Raw genomic sequence first — 20287 nt, 5'->3', positions numbered from 1 at the left:
TCTATATACATCATCCAGAAGCGAGCCAGGTCTCCATGTTTGGTTCGCAGAAAATGTAGGTATTTCGCGAACATGTCAAAGCTCTGTACACATGAATCATCATCGAGAGCAGCAGCGAGAGTCTCGTGGCAAACATCCTCCTTGATGCTGCGAATTTTGAGGTCAGTGCTTCGAATCTGGGGTTCCTTGTCAGGATGATTGCTTTCTATCCACACCTGGAAGCCCTTCCAAATGATGCGCATTAGTGCCTCGTACATCAACTTGTGGAGTCGCACAGCACGGTTGTATTGCTTGCCTTCCAGAACCCTGTTGATGGAACCTTCAGCGATTACTCCTGACTCAACAGCTACATCCCGAAGGCCTGCATCTCCAAACATTTTCCCAATGCTCGACATGAAGTTACAGATGGTATGGAAGTTCCCCATCATGAGCACGATTCTTCCATATCGATCGACATCTTTCCATGCTATTTCGGTCGCCTTAGCAAATAGTGCCTGGTCTAGCACCACCGGTATACGCTCAAGCTGAAGTGATGACATGATGTTCAGAGCTTCTCTGAGGATTTCTTGCACTGTTGCCATATCTGTGGCAGGCGCGTTTATAGTCGGCAGGTAGCCAACTACATCTTCCGTCACCTGAACACGATCTCTAGTCATGATGTTGAAACCAGTCCACGAACTGATTGTCTGGTCGCATGGTTCCAGCATGCGAGTCATAATCCATACGTGATTTCGGCGCTGCGCAAGGGATGTTGCGCCTGCAAGAGTGTCAGAAAGATCTGCAGGCTTGATTGCAGGTGGGCCCTCTCGTTTCCCACCGCTGTATATTGGAACTAAATCGCTGGATGACGGGATAGATCGCTTCTTATCTGCTTTGGATACTGCCGATGGAGGTTGGGGCGGCAAACACGACTGCGACTTCGGTTGGACGATGATACCGTTGACGCGATGCGATGTTCCGCCACCACTCAGCGATTCCTCTAGCCTGTCGATGTTATCGAATGCTAATACAGTCGGGACCGAAGGGTGCACATGTGACGGAAGTGGTACTGTATCTTTCTCCACACTTGCTAATTTGTCTATGCATAGCGCTGTCTCGATTTCTTCCAGAACTGTGTACGAACATCCGTGCCCGAGTCGATTCAATATTCTGATGACCTCTGTATTACCGGTGAGCGTTTTCATGACCCACGGAAGTAGGACATGCTTCGATGTTCTGATGGTACCCCGGTGTACAGCATTGATGATATCTTGAGCCATCGACCATACCAGTGTGTCGGCACGCGCAGAGCTACCCCCACTCCCGCAAATCAAAGTATGCAGAAATACACGAAGAGAATCTGGTATCTTCACGTAATCTGAAGTGAGTTCTGCTGGCTGAGGCGGCCAACGTTCATTGTAATGAGCATCTTTGATCTGGTGTCGCAGTGAAGTAGCTGCACGCACAATGTTACTTTCACCATCCGTTCGTTCAAATGCTTTCACTTCTGCTTTCAGGTTTACGCACTCTGCAGCAATCTCTCGCTTTGTCAGATTATCGGGCATCAAGTATACACGGTGTTTCACATTGAAGAAGATGAGCGATTCTCCAAACTCTCTTTGTAATGTGCGCTGCAGATTCTTCTTGATGGAGTCACGAACATCAACTGAAAATGTATCTGAAGACAGGATATCTGTTGCAACATCAACTATTGGAACAATCCTCGGGTTCAAGAACAAGTCAGTGCGAATGAAATTGAATATACATCGTATCATTTCTTTTTTCTCGATATTATCTTCAATGTCAGTTTCTACTTGAGGTTTTTGGGGCCGTGTGTAGTTTCTATAGCAGGAGAAGTGGTAGTGAGCCTCAGCTGCAACCATATCTCGTGTAGTCAATGCCAAAACTCTCTCATCATTGCGAGCTGTCGCAGCATCTCTTATTGTCTTATCTGCTCGAAGTTCAACAGCCAAGACAACTGTTTCACGGGTACGACTGCCTTTTATGAATTTTGAAGCACGCTGGCAAAAAATGCATTTATCATCGTAGACCGTTGAAGTTGATCCTGTCTCTTCCCGTGATGATCGCCGTCGCACCGCATCGCCAGTATCAACTGAAGAACTTCTAGCTGCATTGGTCAAAGTAGCTAGGTGGTTTTTGTGAGTGAAGTCTGATCTACAAGCCCTATGGTATAATATTGGAATATTAGGAAGTTCAACTGCGCCTTCTTGGACTAGCTTTAGAATTGGATAAAAGTTTCTAACTGCGGCTGCGTCACACAATGTCTTCCAAGAACTGTTGCCCGCTGCCTTGCTTAGTTCAGAGAGTGGCGACTTCTTGCTGCACAGGATGCACGTTCCGGACTCAGGTTCAATCTTCGCCCGTTTCGCCTCGACACCGGCCATCTCAGCTGAAAGAACAAAAAGACTGACGTTAGATTACTCCGATATCCGAAAAGCTCGCCAGCTTACATAGACATACTCATCCAAGTCAGTGAGCATGTTAGATGGCGCCACAATACAACTCTATAATAGAGTTGTATGTGGCGCCATCTAACATGTTCACTTTTAGTTCTTAAGCCACCCACCCCCCCCCCCCCCCCCTCAGAAATTAATCAGGTCACCGCAACAAATCTCAGACTGAGATATAGAATATAGAATATAGATATAGAATAGACTGACGTCACTTTCGGCACTGGGTTCTGTGGGTTGATTATATCGGCGGGAAATTCCAACTGACATAGTTTCGGTTTGTGGAAAGTGCATGCCTTTTCATATATTTTTTGTGTACACTCGTGGTGGATGATATGTTTTAGTTTTTGAGTTATTTTTATAGACAGATAAACGGTGTAGCACAATGCATAATTTGGAAAATCATACCAGTGTTGTTTCACTAAAAAAAGTACAAGTCTAATAATAAAATATTGAAAAATATATGATTTTTTTTCGATAATTGATTTTTATAATAATTAATCTAAAACAAAATGCTTCATATTATTTTTTATTTAGACGGTACACATCGGACGTATATTTAGTCGTCAACCGCACATCGATAGCTAGTATAGAAGTCCAGATACACGTGCAACAATGTACCCCACCAAATGGGCATTTTTGAGCTGGGTGGTTTCAAAGATGGCGTCCATCCGGGCACTAAGCTACCGTTCTCAGATGTCCATCACACCTTTTCTGACACTTGAGACATTGGTCTAATGGAAAATCATAATGAGAATTACTCCCCCCCCCCCCCCCCCCCCCCCGGAGCATTCACTTCAAAAAATGGCCGGTTGGCTCAAGGACTACAAATGTGGCATTGGCTTCAAACAACCGGATCTCCGACCATCAGTTTGGTTTTCATAACAGTCATTCAACTGTGGATATCCTTCTGCTCCTCGTTCAGCAATGGTTGGAGGCCCTCAACCTCAAACGAGAAGTTAGGACCATCTTCGATATGCCTTGGCATTTGATGGTCTGTCATCCTGCTTTGCCTACCAAACTCTCTGCCTGGAGCACACAAGGCCTTCATTCCTGAAATTTTGACTTCCTTGTCAACTCATGCAGTCAATGTGTTGCCAGCAATGGAGCATTCTACCAGTGGAGGCTGGAGTTCCCCAAGGCAGGGTTTCGGACCAAGTCTTGTTGTTCATCTATATTAATGACCTCTCCGATGCCCCAGTTCACATGAATATTTTAAGCTGGTGTTGTTGTGGTAGGGTAATGTATGTCTGGGGTGTGTGAAACTCCTCCACACCATGTAGGAATGCATGCTTTTGAATATTCAGTTGGAGTTCACATACATGTACGCATCACTTGTGTGGGGTCAGCTTTCGAGAAAATATAAAATTTGTGGCTATGGGCTCTAAGAGTGTATCATGATGTCTTTTTGAAACTGTTTTCGTCTCGCTGTGCTTGCCGGGTTCGCTATCTGTGGTGTACGAGGCCATCTTCATATCTGGCTTTCTGACTTCCTTCACTCTCACAGTTGGTGTTGGTGTCAATGGAACTCTTTCATTTCCATATTCAGGATGGAGTTCCCCAAGGCAGTGTTTTGGGCCCAGTCTTATTCCTCATCTATATTAATGATCTCTCCAATGCTCTGGAAAAAAAACCCTCTTCCTTTTTGCAGACGACTCTACATTGTGTGGTACAGTACCCACATTTCTCTGCTCGGCAGACAGCAACTACATCTCTCTATGCTGATCTGGAAATTATTAGACTCTGGTCTGTTAAATGGAACTTGGCCTTCAATCCTGGGAGATTCCAGTCTCTCTCTCTCCTTTCACAGTGATCATGAAACGAACCCACCTCTATTTTGTGGGTCATCCACTGGAAGAGGTTCAGTTTCTTAAACTTTCTAGGCCTCACCATCAGCCATGACCTTTCCTGGGCCAACACAGCAAAGCCGGCCTCCATAGCCAACAGCATATTCGACATCCTCCATTGATCTAAGTGTCTCCTTGGAAAATCAGAGCTACTCTCACTTTATAAGGCCTTTGTCCCTAGCTCAATGGAGTACTGCTCTCCGCTATGGGCTGGTGCTCCAGCATCGCATCTGTCTCTTCTTGATTCTGTGGAATCTCAAGCTCTCGACATTATTGGAATCTCCAGTGACGAGACCAAAGCACAAGGACTTTTGCTCTCTCATCGCAGGAAGTCAGTGGTATCTCCGGGTTTTTTTTTTCCTACCTTCTGTTTTCTAAACATTGCTCCCTCTGCTCTCTCAGTCCTCTGACCCTCCATAACAGCACCAGAATGAATGCGTTTTCAGTAAATCCCTCCTGTTTAAACTTCTGAAATCTTTTTTTCTGAAACTTCTGAAAGTTGAAACTTTTTGTAGGGATATATTTTTTTCTGTAAAGCTCTTACACTGTAAACAAATTCATGGTTATATAACAAACTTATTTAAACTTAACTTACTCCTTTTTGTTTTGTATTCATAGTTGGTATGACTTACTAGAGGTGGTGGGGTTTATCATTCTTTTAGGAGACTTCTGCACTGACTTGTCTAGGAAAACGTTAAACAGCTTGTGCATAAATTGCGCACAGTTGGCATCACTGCAAGGTGAAATTGTCATACAAGCCCAGCACTCTGCATTCCTATTTGTGGTGTTCTGCGCTTTCCCTTTCCTCCTTCCATCGACCCCAAAGTATTCAGGGTTTTCAATGCAAAGGTAGAATTGATGTACGACTTCAACATTCCTCTCTTTATTTTATTTTTCACTCTACTATCGTTGTAAATACGGCGGTTCTATGACAAAACAATAATAACTAGAACGGGCACTCGGTAGAGCGCATACCTTCGCCCAGCTACTGTTCTGTACTTGGCATGGGAGTGTAGGGAACAGAACAAAAATACGATTTTGACCTTTTCGTGACCTTGACCTTGACCTTTGACCCGATTGCTCCCAAAATCTAATCAAATGTGTCCCGTATAATAACCAATCATCCCACCAAATTTCATGCGAATCGGTTGAATACTTTTTGAGTTATGCGAATAACATACACACACACACACAGACATACAAATAAATACACAGCGATCAAAACATAACCTTCCGCTTTTGCGAAGGTAATAAATACACAGCGATCAAAACATAACCTTCCGCTTTTGCGAAGGTAATTAACCTGAAATTGCAGACAGAATTATTTATTTTATCTGAGAAGCTAAACGAATCTTCTTCTTCTTTAGTACCTCAAACTTTATGTGAAATGCGATCGATTTTTAAAAATCAGAATTTGAGCAAATCTGTTTCATTCGTCTGTTAATATGCCTCCCCGATTGACAAATCTGCAATTTGAATTTCATTTGAGGTTGAAATGATTGCGGGAGATCGCGTTATAGTGATGACGTCTTGGATGGACATCTTCTTCTTCAGTCGCTCATAACTTTGAGTGAAATACGATCGAGTTAAAAATAGTCAGAATTTGAGCAAATCTGTTTCATTCGTTTGTTAATATGCCTAATCTCTTGACAAATCTGCAATTATAATTTTTTTTGAGGTTGAAATGATCGCGGGAGATTGCGTTATAGTGATGACGTCCTGGATGGACATCTTCTTCTTCAGTCGCGCATAACTTTGAGTGAAATACGATCGAGTTAAAAATAGTCAGAATTTGAGCAAATCTGTTTCATTCGTTTGTTAATATGCCTCATCTATTGTCAAATCTGCAATTATAATTTTTTTTGAGGTTGAAATGATCGCGGGAGATCGCGTTATAGTGATGACGTCCTGGATGGACATCTTCTTCTTCAGTCGCTCATAACTTTGAGTGAAATACGATCGAGTTAAAAATAGTCAGAATTTGAGCAAATCTGTTTCCCAAAATCTAATCAAATGTGTCCCGTATAATAACCAATCATCCCACCAAATTTCATGCAATTCGGTTGAATACTTTTTGAGTTATGCGATTAACATACACACACACAGACATACAAATAAATACACAGCGATCAAAACATAACCTTCCGCTTTTGCGAAGGTAATAATAGTGGAGGTGGTTTGTAAGCAGCGTGTGGCTGCTTGGCTGCATCATTTTCTGCGGTGCGGCTGTGCCTCTGATGCAATGCCCCCATTACCAGTCAGCCGGTACTCATGTTCCTGACCTCGGAAGGATGCCAGGCTGAGTCAACCCACCTGGTGTTAATTCAACGTCATGACAGGGGCTCAAACTCAGGACCTGAAGATCTCAAGCCAGCCACCTTAACCGTTAAGCCAACACCGGGCTAATAATAATAGAGCCGTGTCGTAAGACTAGCAATACCAGTAACTACATCATCAAGCATTTCACTTGATCAAAGAAAAGCTTCACAATAAAATATCGAAATTCTCATTTTCTTAATAATATGTCAGAAAAATTAAAATATGAAATTTACCGACTTGGCTTTTAATAGATTGTGATACTTGCCCCCCACCCTCCTTGTATACACCGTAACGGTTTTGGCCAAAGTTCTAGGGTTCTGGTTTTCCCACCACCACTAAAAGGGAGTGAGTGCTACGTCAGCGTCGTTGTTGATGTTACCCACACACATGTAAAAAAAAAAGATTTATTTCTACCGTTCAGCTTGACAAAGTCCTGACCTACCCACCCATTTTTAGTCCCTTCCTGTTTCACCAGAGGGGACTATAAATTTGTTCTCCATCTGTCTCTGCTAGGCTGAAGCCTGGTGTTGGCTTAGCGGTTAGGGTGCTGGCTTGGGATCCTAGGATCCTTCGTTTGAATCCCGGTCGATCGCTGAATTAATGCCAGGGGGGTTGACAACCTGTCATCCTTCCGAGGTCGGCAAATTGGGTACCAGCTTGCTGGGATGAATGATCACGGTGTGTACCCCGATTTAGAATAGGTACACCGTATCCCTGCACATCGTAAGAGGCGACCAAGGGTTGGTGTCAGGAAGGGCATCCGGCCATAATTTTTTTTGCCTCAAACAGGGAACCATGATTGTCATGGGGCCTGCAAGGCTAACCCCCGCTCTAGCGGGGGAAAAATGGCCTTAAAAAACGATCATTGATTCATTCTGTCCGTCCCCACCTGTGGTTTTCCAGACTTTTTCCCCCATACCCCCTAACATAATCAACTGAAACTTGGTGCATTGCTTTGTTATGGTAAGTTACAGAACAACATCGAGTTTCAGTGTGTTTCACGAATTTTCCTTGGAGTTGTGCCCTTTTTGGACTTAGAAAATATCGGTAGGGGACATTTATTGCAAAGCAATTCTCTGTGTGTGCTTGTTTATTTTCTTGGCTATGTTAACCCGAACCTTCGCTTTTAACTTTATCCAAATATGTCAACAAGACACGTGAAGGAGGCATGGCATTTACCATTGCACAACGCTAACAAGAATGCACGAGTGTTTTTGGCAAAGGGAAAATTAACTGGACTTTTCAAGAAAAAGTTTTATTTATTTATTTAGTTGTCGGGTTCTACCTTGCAAATTGTACTCGTGCATGAACAACCATAATGAATTCACCTGTATCTGCAGCTTGTGGGAATTGTCATGGTGAACGTGATCTCATTGGTTTCTATAAATACCTTATTTCCTCTCCCTCATGTTCAAACTGCTCCCAGACTTGTGCCTGGATAATATTCATGAAATATTTGCCCGGATTTAATCTTTTGGTTTCCATTATTACCTCTGCCACCGAAAGTAGGCTCAGGTTATGTTTTTCTGTCTATTCATCTGTCTGTGAGCAGGATATCTCAATAAGTTGACAGGTTTAGACAAAACCTGGTCGACAGGTTGGGTGTGTGACATCAAAGAATGGATTCCATTTTGGTGAAGATCTGAATATGGATTCGGATACGAGATTTATTTAATTTTTAAGTGGTTATTAACGCACAGGTTGTAAACCTGGTGCGTTATAGCGTTTGCCTGGGAATTTCGGGCGCTCAAAAGTGAAGCTAGTTTCTGTCGCTCATTTCTGTCGCTCATTTCTGTCGCTCAGATGTGTAAACATGACGTCATCAAATCTATATTTATAGGATAGGTTATAGGAGATATATATGTTATAGGATAGGAATATAGGACCCAAATGACCCAGAGGACCCAAATGACCCAGAGGACCCAAATGACCCAGAGGACCCAAATGACCCAGAGGACCCAAATGACCCAGAGGACCCAAATGACCCAGAGGACCCAAATGACCCAGAGGACCCAAATGACCCAGAGGACCCAAATGACCCAAATGACCCAGAGGACCCAAATGACCCAGAGGACCCAAATGACCCAGAGGACCCAAATGACCCAGAGGACCCAAATGACCCAGAGGACCCAAATGACCCAGAGGACCCAAATGACCCAGAGGACCCAAATGACCCAGAGGACCCAAATGACCCAGAGGACCCAAATGACCCAGAGGACCCAAATGACCCAGAGGACCCAAATGACCCAGAGGACCCAAATGACCCAGAGGACCCAAATGACCCAGAGGACCCAAATGACCCAGAGGACCCAAATGACCCAGAGGACCCAGATGACCCAGATGACCCAGAGGACCCAGAGGACCCAAATGACCCAAATGACCCAGAGGACCCAAATGACCCAAATGACCCAGAGGACCCAGAGGACCCAGAGGACCCAGAGGACCCAAATGACCCAGAGGACCCAAATGACCCAGAGGACCCAAATGACCCAGAGGACCCAAATGACCCAGAGGACCCAAATGACCCAGAGGACCCAAATGACCCAGAGGACCCAAATGACCCAGAGGACCCAAATGACCCAGAGGACCCAAATGACCCAGAGGACCCAAATGACCCAGAGGACCCAAATGACCCAGAGGACCCAAATGACCCAGAGGACCCAAATGACCCAGAGGACCCAAATGACCCAGAGGACCCAAATGACCCAGAGGACCCAAATGACCCAGAGGACCCAGAGGACCCAGAGGACCCAGAGGACCCAGAGGACCCAAATGACCCAGAGGACCCAAATGACCCAGAGGACCCAAATGACCCAGAGGACCCAAATGACCCAGAGGACCCAAATGACCCAGAGGACCCAAATGACCCAGAGGACCCAAATGACCCAGAGGACCCAAATGACCCAGAGGACCCAAATGACCCAGAGGACCCAAATGACCCAGAGGACCCAAATGACCCAGAGGACCCAAATGACCCAGAGGACCCAAATGACCCAGAGGACCCAAATGACCCAGAGGACCCAAATGACCCAGAGGACCCAAATGACCCAGAGGACCCAAATGACCCAGAGGACCCAAATGACCCAGAGGACCCAAATGACCCAGAGGACCCAAATGACCCAGAGGACCCAGAGGACCCAGAGGACCCAGAGGACCCAGAGGACCCAAATGACCCAGAGGACCCAAATGACCCAGAGGACCCAAATGACCCAAATGACCCAGAGGACCCAAATGACCCAGAGGACCCAAATGACCCAGAGGACCCAAATGACCCAGAGGACCCAAATGACCCAGAGGACCCAAAGGACCCAAATGACCCAGAGGACCCAAATGACCCAAATGACCCAGAGGACCCAGAGGACCCAAATGACCCAGAGGACCCAAATGACCCAGATGACCCAAATGACCCAGATGACCCAAATGACCCAGAGGACCCAAATGACCCAGAGGACCCAAATGACCCAGAGGACCCAAATGACCCAGAGGACCCAAATGACCCAGAGGACCCAAATGACCCAGAGGACCCAAATGACCCAGAGGACCCAAATGACCCAGAGGACCCAAATGACCCAGAGGACCCAAAGGACCCAGAGGACCCAAAGGACCCAGAGGACCCAAATGACCCAGAGGACCCAAATGACCCAGAGGACCCAAATGACCCAAATGACCCAGAGGACCCAAATGACCCAGAGGACCCAAATGACCCAGAGGACCCAAATGACCCAAATGACCCAAATGACTCAGAGGACCCAAATGACCCAGAGGACCCAAATGACCCAAATGACCCAGAGGACCCAAATGACCCAGAGGACCCAAATGACCCAGAGGACCCAAATGACCCAGAGGACCCAAATGACCCAGAGGACCCAAATGACCCAGAGGACCCAAATGACCCAGAGGACCCAAATTCTATGTATGTTTCTATGATGATGTATGTTTTGGTGAAAGTACATAATGTGAATACTAGTAGCAATTTTACAAAAACCATGGCATAATTTCAAATCTTGACCCGAGATGATAATTATGCTACATCATAATTTCCATGTGCCAACCTGGGCGGAATCCAAGTGGATTCACTTGACTTGTTCACCATTGAGAGATCGGGTGAAAAGTGATATTTAGCCTGATATTTCAAAAAGTTATGGACGAGTTGTGACGACACTTGGTGGACGAGTTTGTTCGGTGACAATAACGAGCCATTTCGATCCTGGTCCAGATCCATATTGGGCCTATCGGTGGATACAACACGTATACTCTTCAGCCTGGCGGAGGTGTGCGATCTACCGAGTGCCGTTCTAGTTTTTCTTTGCGAGATCGAAGCTCATGGAAGAGTGAAGATCGAGGCTTATGGATCTCCGTTTATCCGTTTTCTTTCCCGTCATTCCCTTTTTGATAAATTATCCAAATATTTTACATGTCGCGTTTCATTTACGACAGTGAGAGACAGACGGGGTTTACATTTCCAACTATTTTGGTGGAGGTTGTATTTTTCCATTTCGATTTTTGTGCTCATTGTTGACTGAGATGTAAGGTTGATCCGTGAAAACCAACGTTTCTCTCTCGCTCTCTCTTTCATGCCTGCACTTGAACAACAACTCTTAGTCCAAAGATTAGTCGGTGCCATTAAAAATACAAATGTGCAGCACTTTTTTTTTGAGCTGGCATCAGCACAGATTATGATCTTGGATACGTGGAACCCCACCCTTGCTATGAAAGTGGAGTTTGTAGAAGTCTGGTATTTCACATCAGTCATGAGTGGATCTTTGTTTTTTTCTTTACTCGATTTAGGCTCGCAGATGAGCTAGGACACAAAACAGATCACGACACAACATGGCAAAGGGAACAGCAGGAGAAACAGCAGAGCGAAGGTAGAAAGGAGACGGATAAACAATAGTCAGGTTCACTATGTTTTTTCGTTCAAAATCATGGTAGATTAGCAAACCTATACATTTTTGGAAACGTCATTACATCGAAAATCTGAAAATCAATGTTTACATTTGCCAATTCCGACCAATTCGATTCGACCAATTCGACCAATTCGACCAATTCGACCATTCGACCAATCGACCAATTCCATTCGACCAATTCGACCAATCGACCAATTCCATTCGACCATTCGACCAATCGCTTCGATCGACCATTCGACCAATTCGATCGATTCGATTCGATTCATCGAATTCGATTCGATCGACCATTCGACCAATTCGATTTGCCAATCAATTTGACCGACCTTTGCTTGTGTGGAACCGACTGTGAAAACGATGCGGACTATATTGTCGGATACGACACACAGGACAGTGATGACGAACTCTAAATGGCATATTCTGTAATCGTGTATGTTTGATGCCATTGACTGCCTGTGTAGATGTGAAGTTATACTGACTGCATGTGTATATATGATTTTGCTGACTGCCTGTGTATGTTTGGTGATGTGAATTATTGTGACACATTTTGATGTTATTAACTGCCTGTACAAAATGATAACATGTATTTGATTATGCAACTTATCGCGAATATAAAGACAGTATTTTGCAATTCAAAACCTTTGATTCGTTTCTTACCATTCCCCATAGCACTAATTTGATACTTTCATTGGATTCCTTGTCCCTGAAAATATAGGTTTAGTATATTTTTTAAAGTTTGTGGGTAATTAGAGGCAGAAATAGAACAAAATATGTATTTTACAGTGGCCATTTTGAAAATCCAAAATGGCCGCCATACAGGTATCTCTCCAAATGTAAACATTGATTTTTAGTTTCCTTATGCTATAACCTTTCCAAAAATGTATAGGTTTGCTAATCTACCATGATTTTGAACGAAATATAATTTATTGACATAGTGAACCTGACTACAAGGGATGCAGGTAACAATGAGGGTTAGGGGAGAAAGCAAGGGATGGACAAGGTGGATACATAAACACAAAATGTTGGGAGGGGCAGGGGTGGTTTAATGGGTGCAGAAAAGATCATGGTTTTGGATGGAGAATGACTTTGCAGCTGATGCTCTGATGGCCCTGTAGCTTCAGAATGCTCACTCCCCCCTCCCCTTCCCCCCCCACCTCCACAGCCTCCCACACACCAATAAAAACCATAGTCCTGTAGCACAGGTAATCTGCAAAAATAACTTTATTCTGATGAATTCAGCAGTAATCCTTCAAAATGTTGCCTTTGCCTTATGCCTGTTTGGCCAACATCAAACTTCTGGATCTATCGTGTGGTAGTGAGTGTGAATGCAGTTCAGGATGTGAATCATCCTTTTTGGGAAAAACAACCCAGTTGCATTTTTCGAAGATTGTTCTTGGGGGTGAACAATTTCAGTGTAGGGCCTCTTCTACAAACCTCGACTATTAATACAAAAAAACAAAGCATTTGATGATTTCATATTCATAGAATCAGTATTCATCGGAACTTTTTCTATCAAATAACAGAGAATGATATAAATGGTATTTTAAAATTTTGTTTAGGGGAATATAGGGGATTGCTTTCTTGGATAAGTAACATTTTGAAGCCTGTCCAAAGTTTCCCCAAAGTGTTTTAAGCCAACCACAAAGTGTCACTCATAGGCCAGACCAATCAGGATGAGCAGATTGAGACATACCTCAAAGCCATTAGTGAGCTTGTTTTTGTTCTGTTGTTTAAACTGATGATCCATTGGACACGTGTGCCAATTCTTCAGAGACCTGCGTGGATTCCCGAGGCTTAGAATCCCTATCCTTGCCACTGCAGTGGACAGCTGAATTTGAGCTCAAAACCTCTGGAATGTGATTCCATTCCAGCCATTAGTCCATGTTGTCTCTTTGGTAACTTTTCTGAGATCCTTTCCTTGATTGTCACAATGGAGTACTTTCATGTTATGTATCCATTCTGGGTATCCAGAGAGAGGTCTTTCTTTTTGTCCCCCGTCGCACCACGGAGCGAAAGGGGGACTATGGTTTTACCCTCCGTCCGTGCGTGCGTCCATGCGTGCTTCTGTCCGTCCGTGCGTGCGTACCCTTGTGAGCGGAATATCTTGGAAAAATAAATGAACTACTAACTTCTAATCTGGTGTGGGTGTATCTAGGCATAGGGAAGAACGCTATTGAAAATTGGGTCGCCACGTCAAAATCCAAGATGGCTGCCACCATATATATGTCTGAACCTTGTGAGCGAAATATCTCGAAAAATAAGCGAAGTATCAACTTCTAATTTGGTGTGTGGGTGTATCTCGGCATAAGGAAGAAGGCTATTGAAAATTGGGTCGCCACGTCAAAATCCAAGATGGCCGCCTCCATGTATGTCTGAACCTTGTGAGCGAAATATCATATCGTAGCATGTTTTCTGCGTCTTCCACTCTGTCAACTCACATCACTTCACCGATGGGGGACCTAGGCGTAACGCTTGTTACCTCTGTTGTAAAAACCAGAGTTACAACATTGTCTCAGATTGTGAGTTTAATTCTGAATCGATCTTTAGCAATACCTGTAAGAAAACCAACAAGCAACATATCAATATTCAGCATTCATAGGAATCAGTAATGGATTTACAAACGAGCACAAGGAAGCCTGGAACAAAGGAATGATACGCACCATTTAATTATTCACAACATTACACACAATAAATGTCACAGGAATGATCGTAGCGCTGTCTGAGTTCTTATAACTGCCGCGCAGTGGACAGAAGCTGCATAACACCTGGGTTCAAACTTAGGCACAATTTCACTACAACCTCCACCACTGAAGGTGGACAGAAGTTGTGTTCACCCATGTCTGTTTGCGAGCAGGATATCTCAAAAATTTAGGGACGGATTTGGACGAAATTTGGTGAACAGGTTGGGTTGTGACGAGGATGAATTGATTAGATTTTTGTGAAGATCCGGATCTGGATCAGAGAATTTTTGAATTTTCTAAGTGATTCTTCACCATTGAAAGATAGGGCCAAATACGATGTATAATAAAACCACCTTTAGAGGCCATTTTTACCCGCAGGGCGGGGGTTGGCCTTTTTCGGGCACCGTGGTCCCCTTTTTGAAGCAATGTTTTATTGCCAGATGCCCTTCCTGCCGCCAACCTTGTTGGCCACCTCTTGCGACACACAGGGAATTACCAGTGAACTGGTACTCAATTTGCCGACCTCGGAAGGATGACGGGCTGAGTCAACCCCCCAGGCATTAATTCAGCGATCAACCGGGATTCAAAACCAGGATCTTAGGATCCCAAGCCGGCACCCTAACAGCTAAGCCAACACCAGGCATCAGGCATACGATGTATATGGTACAATATTTCAAAAAGGTGTGGACGAGTTCAACAAATCTTGGTGGATGAGTTGGTTAGACGACAAGAACAAGCCGATTCGATTTTAATTCACGTCCAGATCCAGATCCAGCCTATCAGTGGAATACAAACATAAACTGCTCAGCCTGAGCGGACACTCTAACCATTACACCACTGACCTTTTTTTTTTTTTTCTTCGTCACCAAATGGGTATTTTAATATATATATATTTTTATATAAAGTCCCTTTTGTAGCTTGATTGTTTCATTTTATTTTTTGCTAATAATATTAAATTTTAAAGTATTCTTGGTACTTTTGCCACATTATTGTGCTAATTATCCAGTCACCTTTGGACATGCAGCAGTATAAGTGTTTACAACATGTCACAAACCACAAACCAACATGTAACAAAATAAACCACAAGGCCGGAAGGAATGTAGGGTTTCTGTGATGTTTAAGTCTTTAAAAAAAAAATAGAATTGGATTCCCATTTGTTCTTTTCTCTTTTTAAAATTTTTGTTTTTTTGTCAAAAATCTCTAATTTGTATGTAATTAAGTGATGGTCTTTATTTAAGATATCGAAAGAAAAGTTGTATTCTTCTCCACCATTCGACTTACCTTTTTGTTTCTTTCGTGTTTTGCAGGAGGCCTAGGCAGAATGGGCCTAGCCTCCTTCCTGCATCCTCGCCTCTTCTTGCAGCTCTTTCTCATCTACATCTTTGTCGTGAGTGGTCTGATCATCAACCTCCTGCAGTTGTGCACCCTGCCAATATGGCCCATTAGCCGGAGACTGTACAGGGTCATCAACTGTAGACTCGCCTATTCACACTGGAGTCGTAAGTACAACAGTTCGACGCTTGCAGCAGTCGTTTTGACACACACGCCTGGTTTATCTTTTTATTTATTTTTGTCCTGTCCTACATAACTCGTTTCTTCTTGTGTGCAGAGTGATGGTCCTGCTTTAGAAAGTTGTTTGGCTGGTCGGAGGCTGTAAAATATTTCTAGCGTTGTGCTGTGATATTTTTGAAATGTTTCGCATGGAATGGCATGTTTTGGAGTTAATATTCCAGCCACCACTTGCACCTCTGTACCCTATTTGGTGTCATAAATTGGTGGGGGGATGTTCTAGTTATTCATGGTCTAAAGATGGAGGCAGTCTTTCCATAAGCTCAGTACTAACAATTAATTGCTCTGGCCTCCCACACTCTGTCCTCACCCACCCTCCCACCCCTGGACCCCTTTAACTGCTCACAACTGGTTATGCCTCTGACCTAGTTAACTTGGGCTAACACAGTCAATGGTTGCCTTTCTGAGCTTTTTAGCTTTTTCATTTGAACTGAGACTCAGGATGCTTGGAACCCAGGTTCAAATTCTGTATGCTTTTTACGAATGCGTCCATTGTCTACTGATGTCATTGTAATTCGTGTTGAAAAGTACACTATTTTCTAGATGTCCTTGTCATGTACGTCGAAGCTCCTCCGTGTGACTTGGATCTTTGTAATTTTTATTTTTTACAGAGTATAGGCTCGTGGACGAGCTAGACTGCTGAACAGACCATGACATAACAGAATGAAAAGAACAGTGGAAAGAACGGTTGGGGGGTGGGGGGAGGTGGAATACATCAACGGCAGGATAAAAGGACAAAATAAGAGACCGGTGAGTATGTGTTATCTGGCTGCTAGGATTGCCAAGACTAGAGGTATGCACACTCGCCTATGAGCTGCTTGCTAGCCTGGGTTTGAATCTCGATCCAGCTACAAACTGTCATGCTGATGTCTCTCAGGCGAGACGAGTCATGGATGTGTGCACCATCCTTAGATGGACGTTAAACTGTGTCCCGTGTGCTGGTATGAATTGTTGAACGTTAAAGATTCCATGATATCCTGCATGAAGAGTAGGAGTGTTATCACCTGGGCAAATTCCAATTTCCTACCCTGACCTTCAATGCGAAAGGGCTTGCAGGATAGTTTGGGCGTATGCACACTTGCCTCTAAGCTATTTAGTCTGGGTATGAATCTTGGCCCAGCTATAAACTGTCATTCCGGTGCTCGCAGACAAGGCTAGCATCTACAGTCGTGGCCAAAATATTGGCACCCTTGCACTTTTTTCAAATAACTCACAATTTTCTCTAAAAATAAGTTGAAATTGACAAAAGTATTTGGTCTCCACAATTCTTTATTTCACTGTTAATATTACAGAACCTTTGTTTTTGATTCAGAACGTAATATATTCTTTTAAATCAGAAAATAAAAAGAAATGGCATTCACAAAATTATTCACAACCTAGACTTCATATTTCGTAGCACACACAATCTTTGGACAAAATAACTGCAGTCAAGCACTTCCTACAGCCATGAATGAGCTTCCTACACCTCTCTCCTGGTAGTTTCACCCACTCTTCTTCTGCAAACTGCTCCAGTTCTCCCAGATTTAAAGGGTGCCTTCTCCCAACTGCTGTTTTCAGATCTCCCCACAGGTGTTCAATGGGATTTAGATCTGGACTCATTGCTGACCACTTCAGAACAGTCCAGTGTTTTGTCATAAACCATTTCTGTGTGCATTTTGAAGTGTGTTTGGGGTCATTGCCCTGCTGCAAGACCCATGACCTTTGACGGTGACCCAGCTTTCTGACACTGGGTTGAACATTGCGCTCCAAAATGCCTTGTTAATCTCCTGATTTCATGATGCCATGCACACATTCAAGGTACCCAGTGCCAGAGGCAGCACTGCAACCCCAAAACATCACCGAACCTCCTCCATGTTTGATTCTAGGGAAGGTGTTCTTTTATTTGAAGGCTTCATTTTGTTTTCTGTAAACATAGAGATGATGTGCTTTACCAAAAAGCTCCAATTTGGTCTCATCTGTCCACAACACATTCTCCCAGAAGGATTTTGGCTTGCTCAGGTGTGTTTTGACAAACTCAAGTCAGGCTTTCTTAGCATTGGGGTCCTCCTGGGTCTCCTACCATAGAACCCCTTTTCATTGAGTTGGTGAAGGATGGTGCGAGTTGAAACTGATGTCTGACGTACCTTGTGTCTGAAGGTCAACTTGAATCTGTTTGGCAGTTGGTTGAGGTGCTTTCTCCACCATTCGAACAATCCTTCGCTGCAATCTTAGACCAAGCTTTCTCTTGCGGCCACGTCCATGGAGGTTGGCTACAGCAGTGCCATGGGCCTTAAAGTTCTTGATTACATTGCGTACGTTGGACACAGGAACATCAAGGTCTCTGGAGATGGGCTTGTAGCCTTGAGATTGTCCATGCTCGGCCACAATCTTGTGTCTGACCTCCTCAGACAATTCTCTGGTTTTCTTTCATTTCTCCATGCTCATTATGGTAAACACAGTGATACAAAACAGCAGAATGACTCCTTTTCTCTATTCAAACTGGTTGAATGAGTGATTTTTATATTGCAGGCACCTGCAACTCACCACAGGCGAGTTCAATTCCAAAGTAAAGGAGAATTCCGACTTCTTTTTCCCGAATCCTAATTCTTTCTGGGTTTCTTTCCCGAATAAATTCCGACTTCTTTCCTGGAAGTCCTAGCAGTGTCCGTGTTTTATACCTCTCTCAACCCCCCTCCCCCTTTCCTTGCCTCCTCCCCCCCCAAGCCCTCTCCCTCCCACAGATCTCCCGATGTCCCTGCTCTCAAATGTACTTGTGTGCTTCCCTCTCTCTCCCCATCGTCTCCCGCTCCCTTTATCTTATGTTTTATGTGTCGGTTTGTCTTTTTGTGATTAATATTAGCTCTTACACGAGCCTCGATCTTGTATACAAAAAAAATAAAAAATCACCTGCTTGAAATCGAATTATTTCTAACAACTTCTAAAAGGTGCCAATAATATTGTCCGGGCCATTTTAGGATTTCTGTGTGGAATAAGCTAAGATTTAGTACTTTTTTCAGCTTTTTTTGTTTTCTTCCACTTCAAACCAAAGAAATACACAAGTGGATACCAAAATATTTTTTAATTTCAACAATTTTCTGGAAGAAATGGTGCATTATTTGAAAAAAGTGCAAGGGTGTCAATATTTTTGGCCATGACTATGTGTGTGGCATCCCTCGGATGACCATAAACCGGGCATCACGTCTGCCAGTAATAGTTGGTGGATGTTAAAGATAACACGGTATCCTTTACGAAGAGTGGAGGACCTATCGCCGGCATCCTGAACAAATTTCAAATTACTGCCATAACCTACAGGGGCACTGCACAGGCATGCTCACAATAAGTGGCACAGGCATGCTTCTTTCATATGCAGCACAAGGCTGCAGGATATCATCATTGGCTGAAGGGCACGGCTGTGCCGCTGATGAGATATCCTCTGCCGGTTAGGGCAGGAATTTGGAATTTGGCCATGGTGCCCGCAAATGCTCGCCTACTCTTCACAAAGGACACCGTGGGTTCTTTAATGTCCACCAACGACTGCCAGCACGCGGTAACGTCCATCCAAGGAACGCAAATTGATGAATCGCCCTGTCTGTGAAACACCAGGATGACCGTTTATAGCTGGGTCGGGATTCAAACAGCTTCAAGGCAAGTGTGCGTACCTCTAGGCCATCCTGCCAGCCCTATGATACATGCCATCATCATGTTTTTAAGTGATTGTCCCTCATTTCAACTTCTCTGAATTAATTTTTTTTATTTATTCAGAACATTTAGATTGTGTGTGTAGTCTCAATTTGGTAAAGCAGTAAAGATGACTTATTTGTACTTTTCCTGCAATGTGTTATTTAAAACCAATTGACAGATGTAAAGTTGTCCATTGACTCAGGTATGACCACAAGTCTTGTTGATTTTCACAAACCATCCATGGATGGAAATGGATGTTTCAATGTGATGGAGGTAATGAGAGGTTGATGAGGGTTTCCCCGTACGTTGAGGTACAGGTTAATTTGTGCATCCGTGCTCATGAAAAGCTGTAGTTGGGAGGGGTCATGGAGGTTTATGACATTGATTTACAAATGATACCCTCCATGCTGTCATGTAGAATTGGTCCTGCTGTTTGAGTGGTGGTCAGGAACAGAATGCACCATATTTGGTAACGCTGAAGACTGGCAGCGGTTTGGGCATGAACATGCCATTGTCGTCCTCAACCACAATTTTGAGATCGACTTTTTGTGTGGATGGACATTGTGCGAAAGGTTCGGTGTTTTGGGGGTAAGTACCTTTGCCTCGTCGAGGTAGTCTCACACACGGTCCTTTACATTGGATCATTGAGTTGACCCTTCGCATGTTTACATGGTGAGCAGAGTTCAAAGGTGGTGGCAAAAAGAGAGCTGGCATTCATGCCCTTGGTGGGCTGGACCTGGTGTTTCATGGAGGTCGTGTTTCTCCGAAGACGTTGGGCCGAAGATTTCCACACGGTGAAGCGCTCCCTGCAGCGCCTGAAGGATTACCCTGAGAACATTTGGGTGGGTTAGGATGTA

The 20287-nt window shown here is 44.0% G+C and overlaps 1 protein-coding gene across 1 annotated transcript in view; it reads left to right on the top strand.

Moving 5' to 3' along the window:
* Positions 1-20287, top strand: part of LOC137423619 (1-acyl-sn-glycerol-3-phosphate acyltransferase gamma) — a 39558-nt gene that overhangs the window by 10204 nt on the left and 9067 nt on the right. The window contains exons 2-4 of the mRNA XM_068110970.2: positions 15509-15700; positions 19849-20018; positions 20111-20272. Of these exons, the coding sequence (XP_067967071.2) occupies positions 15523-15700; positions 19849-20018; positions 20111-20272 (510 nt within the window). The 5' untranslated portion in view covers positions 15509-15522. The remainder of the gene's footprint in view (positions 1-15508; positions 15701-19848; positions 20019-20110; positions 20273-20287) is intronic.

The sequence above is a fragment of the Myxine glutinosa genome, chromosome 3 (genome assembly GCF_964187855.1).
Source record: "Myxine glutinosa chromosome 3, kmMyxGlut1.1, whole genome shotgun sequence".
Lineage (NCBI taxonomy): Eukaryota > Metazoa > Chordata > Myxini > Myxiniformes > Myxinidae > Myxine > Myxine glutinosa.
Note: the sequence above shows the minus strand (reverse complement) of the source record. Positions and strands in the feature narration are given on the sequence as shown.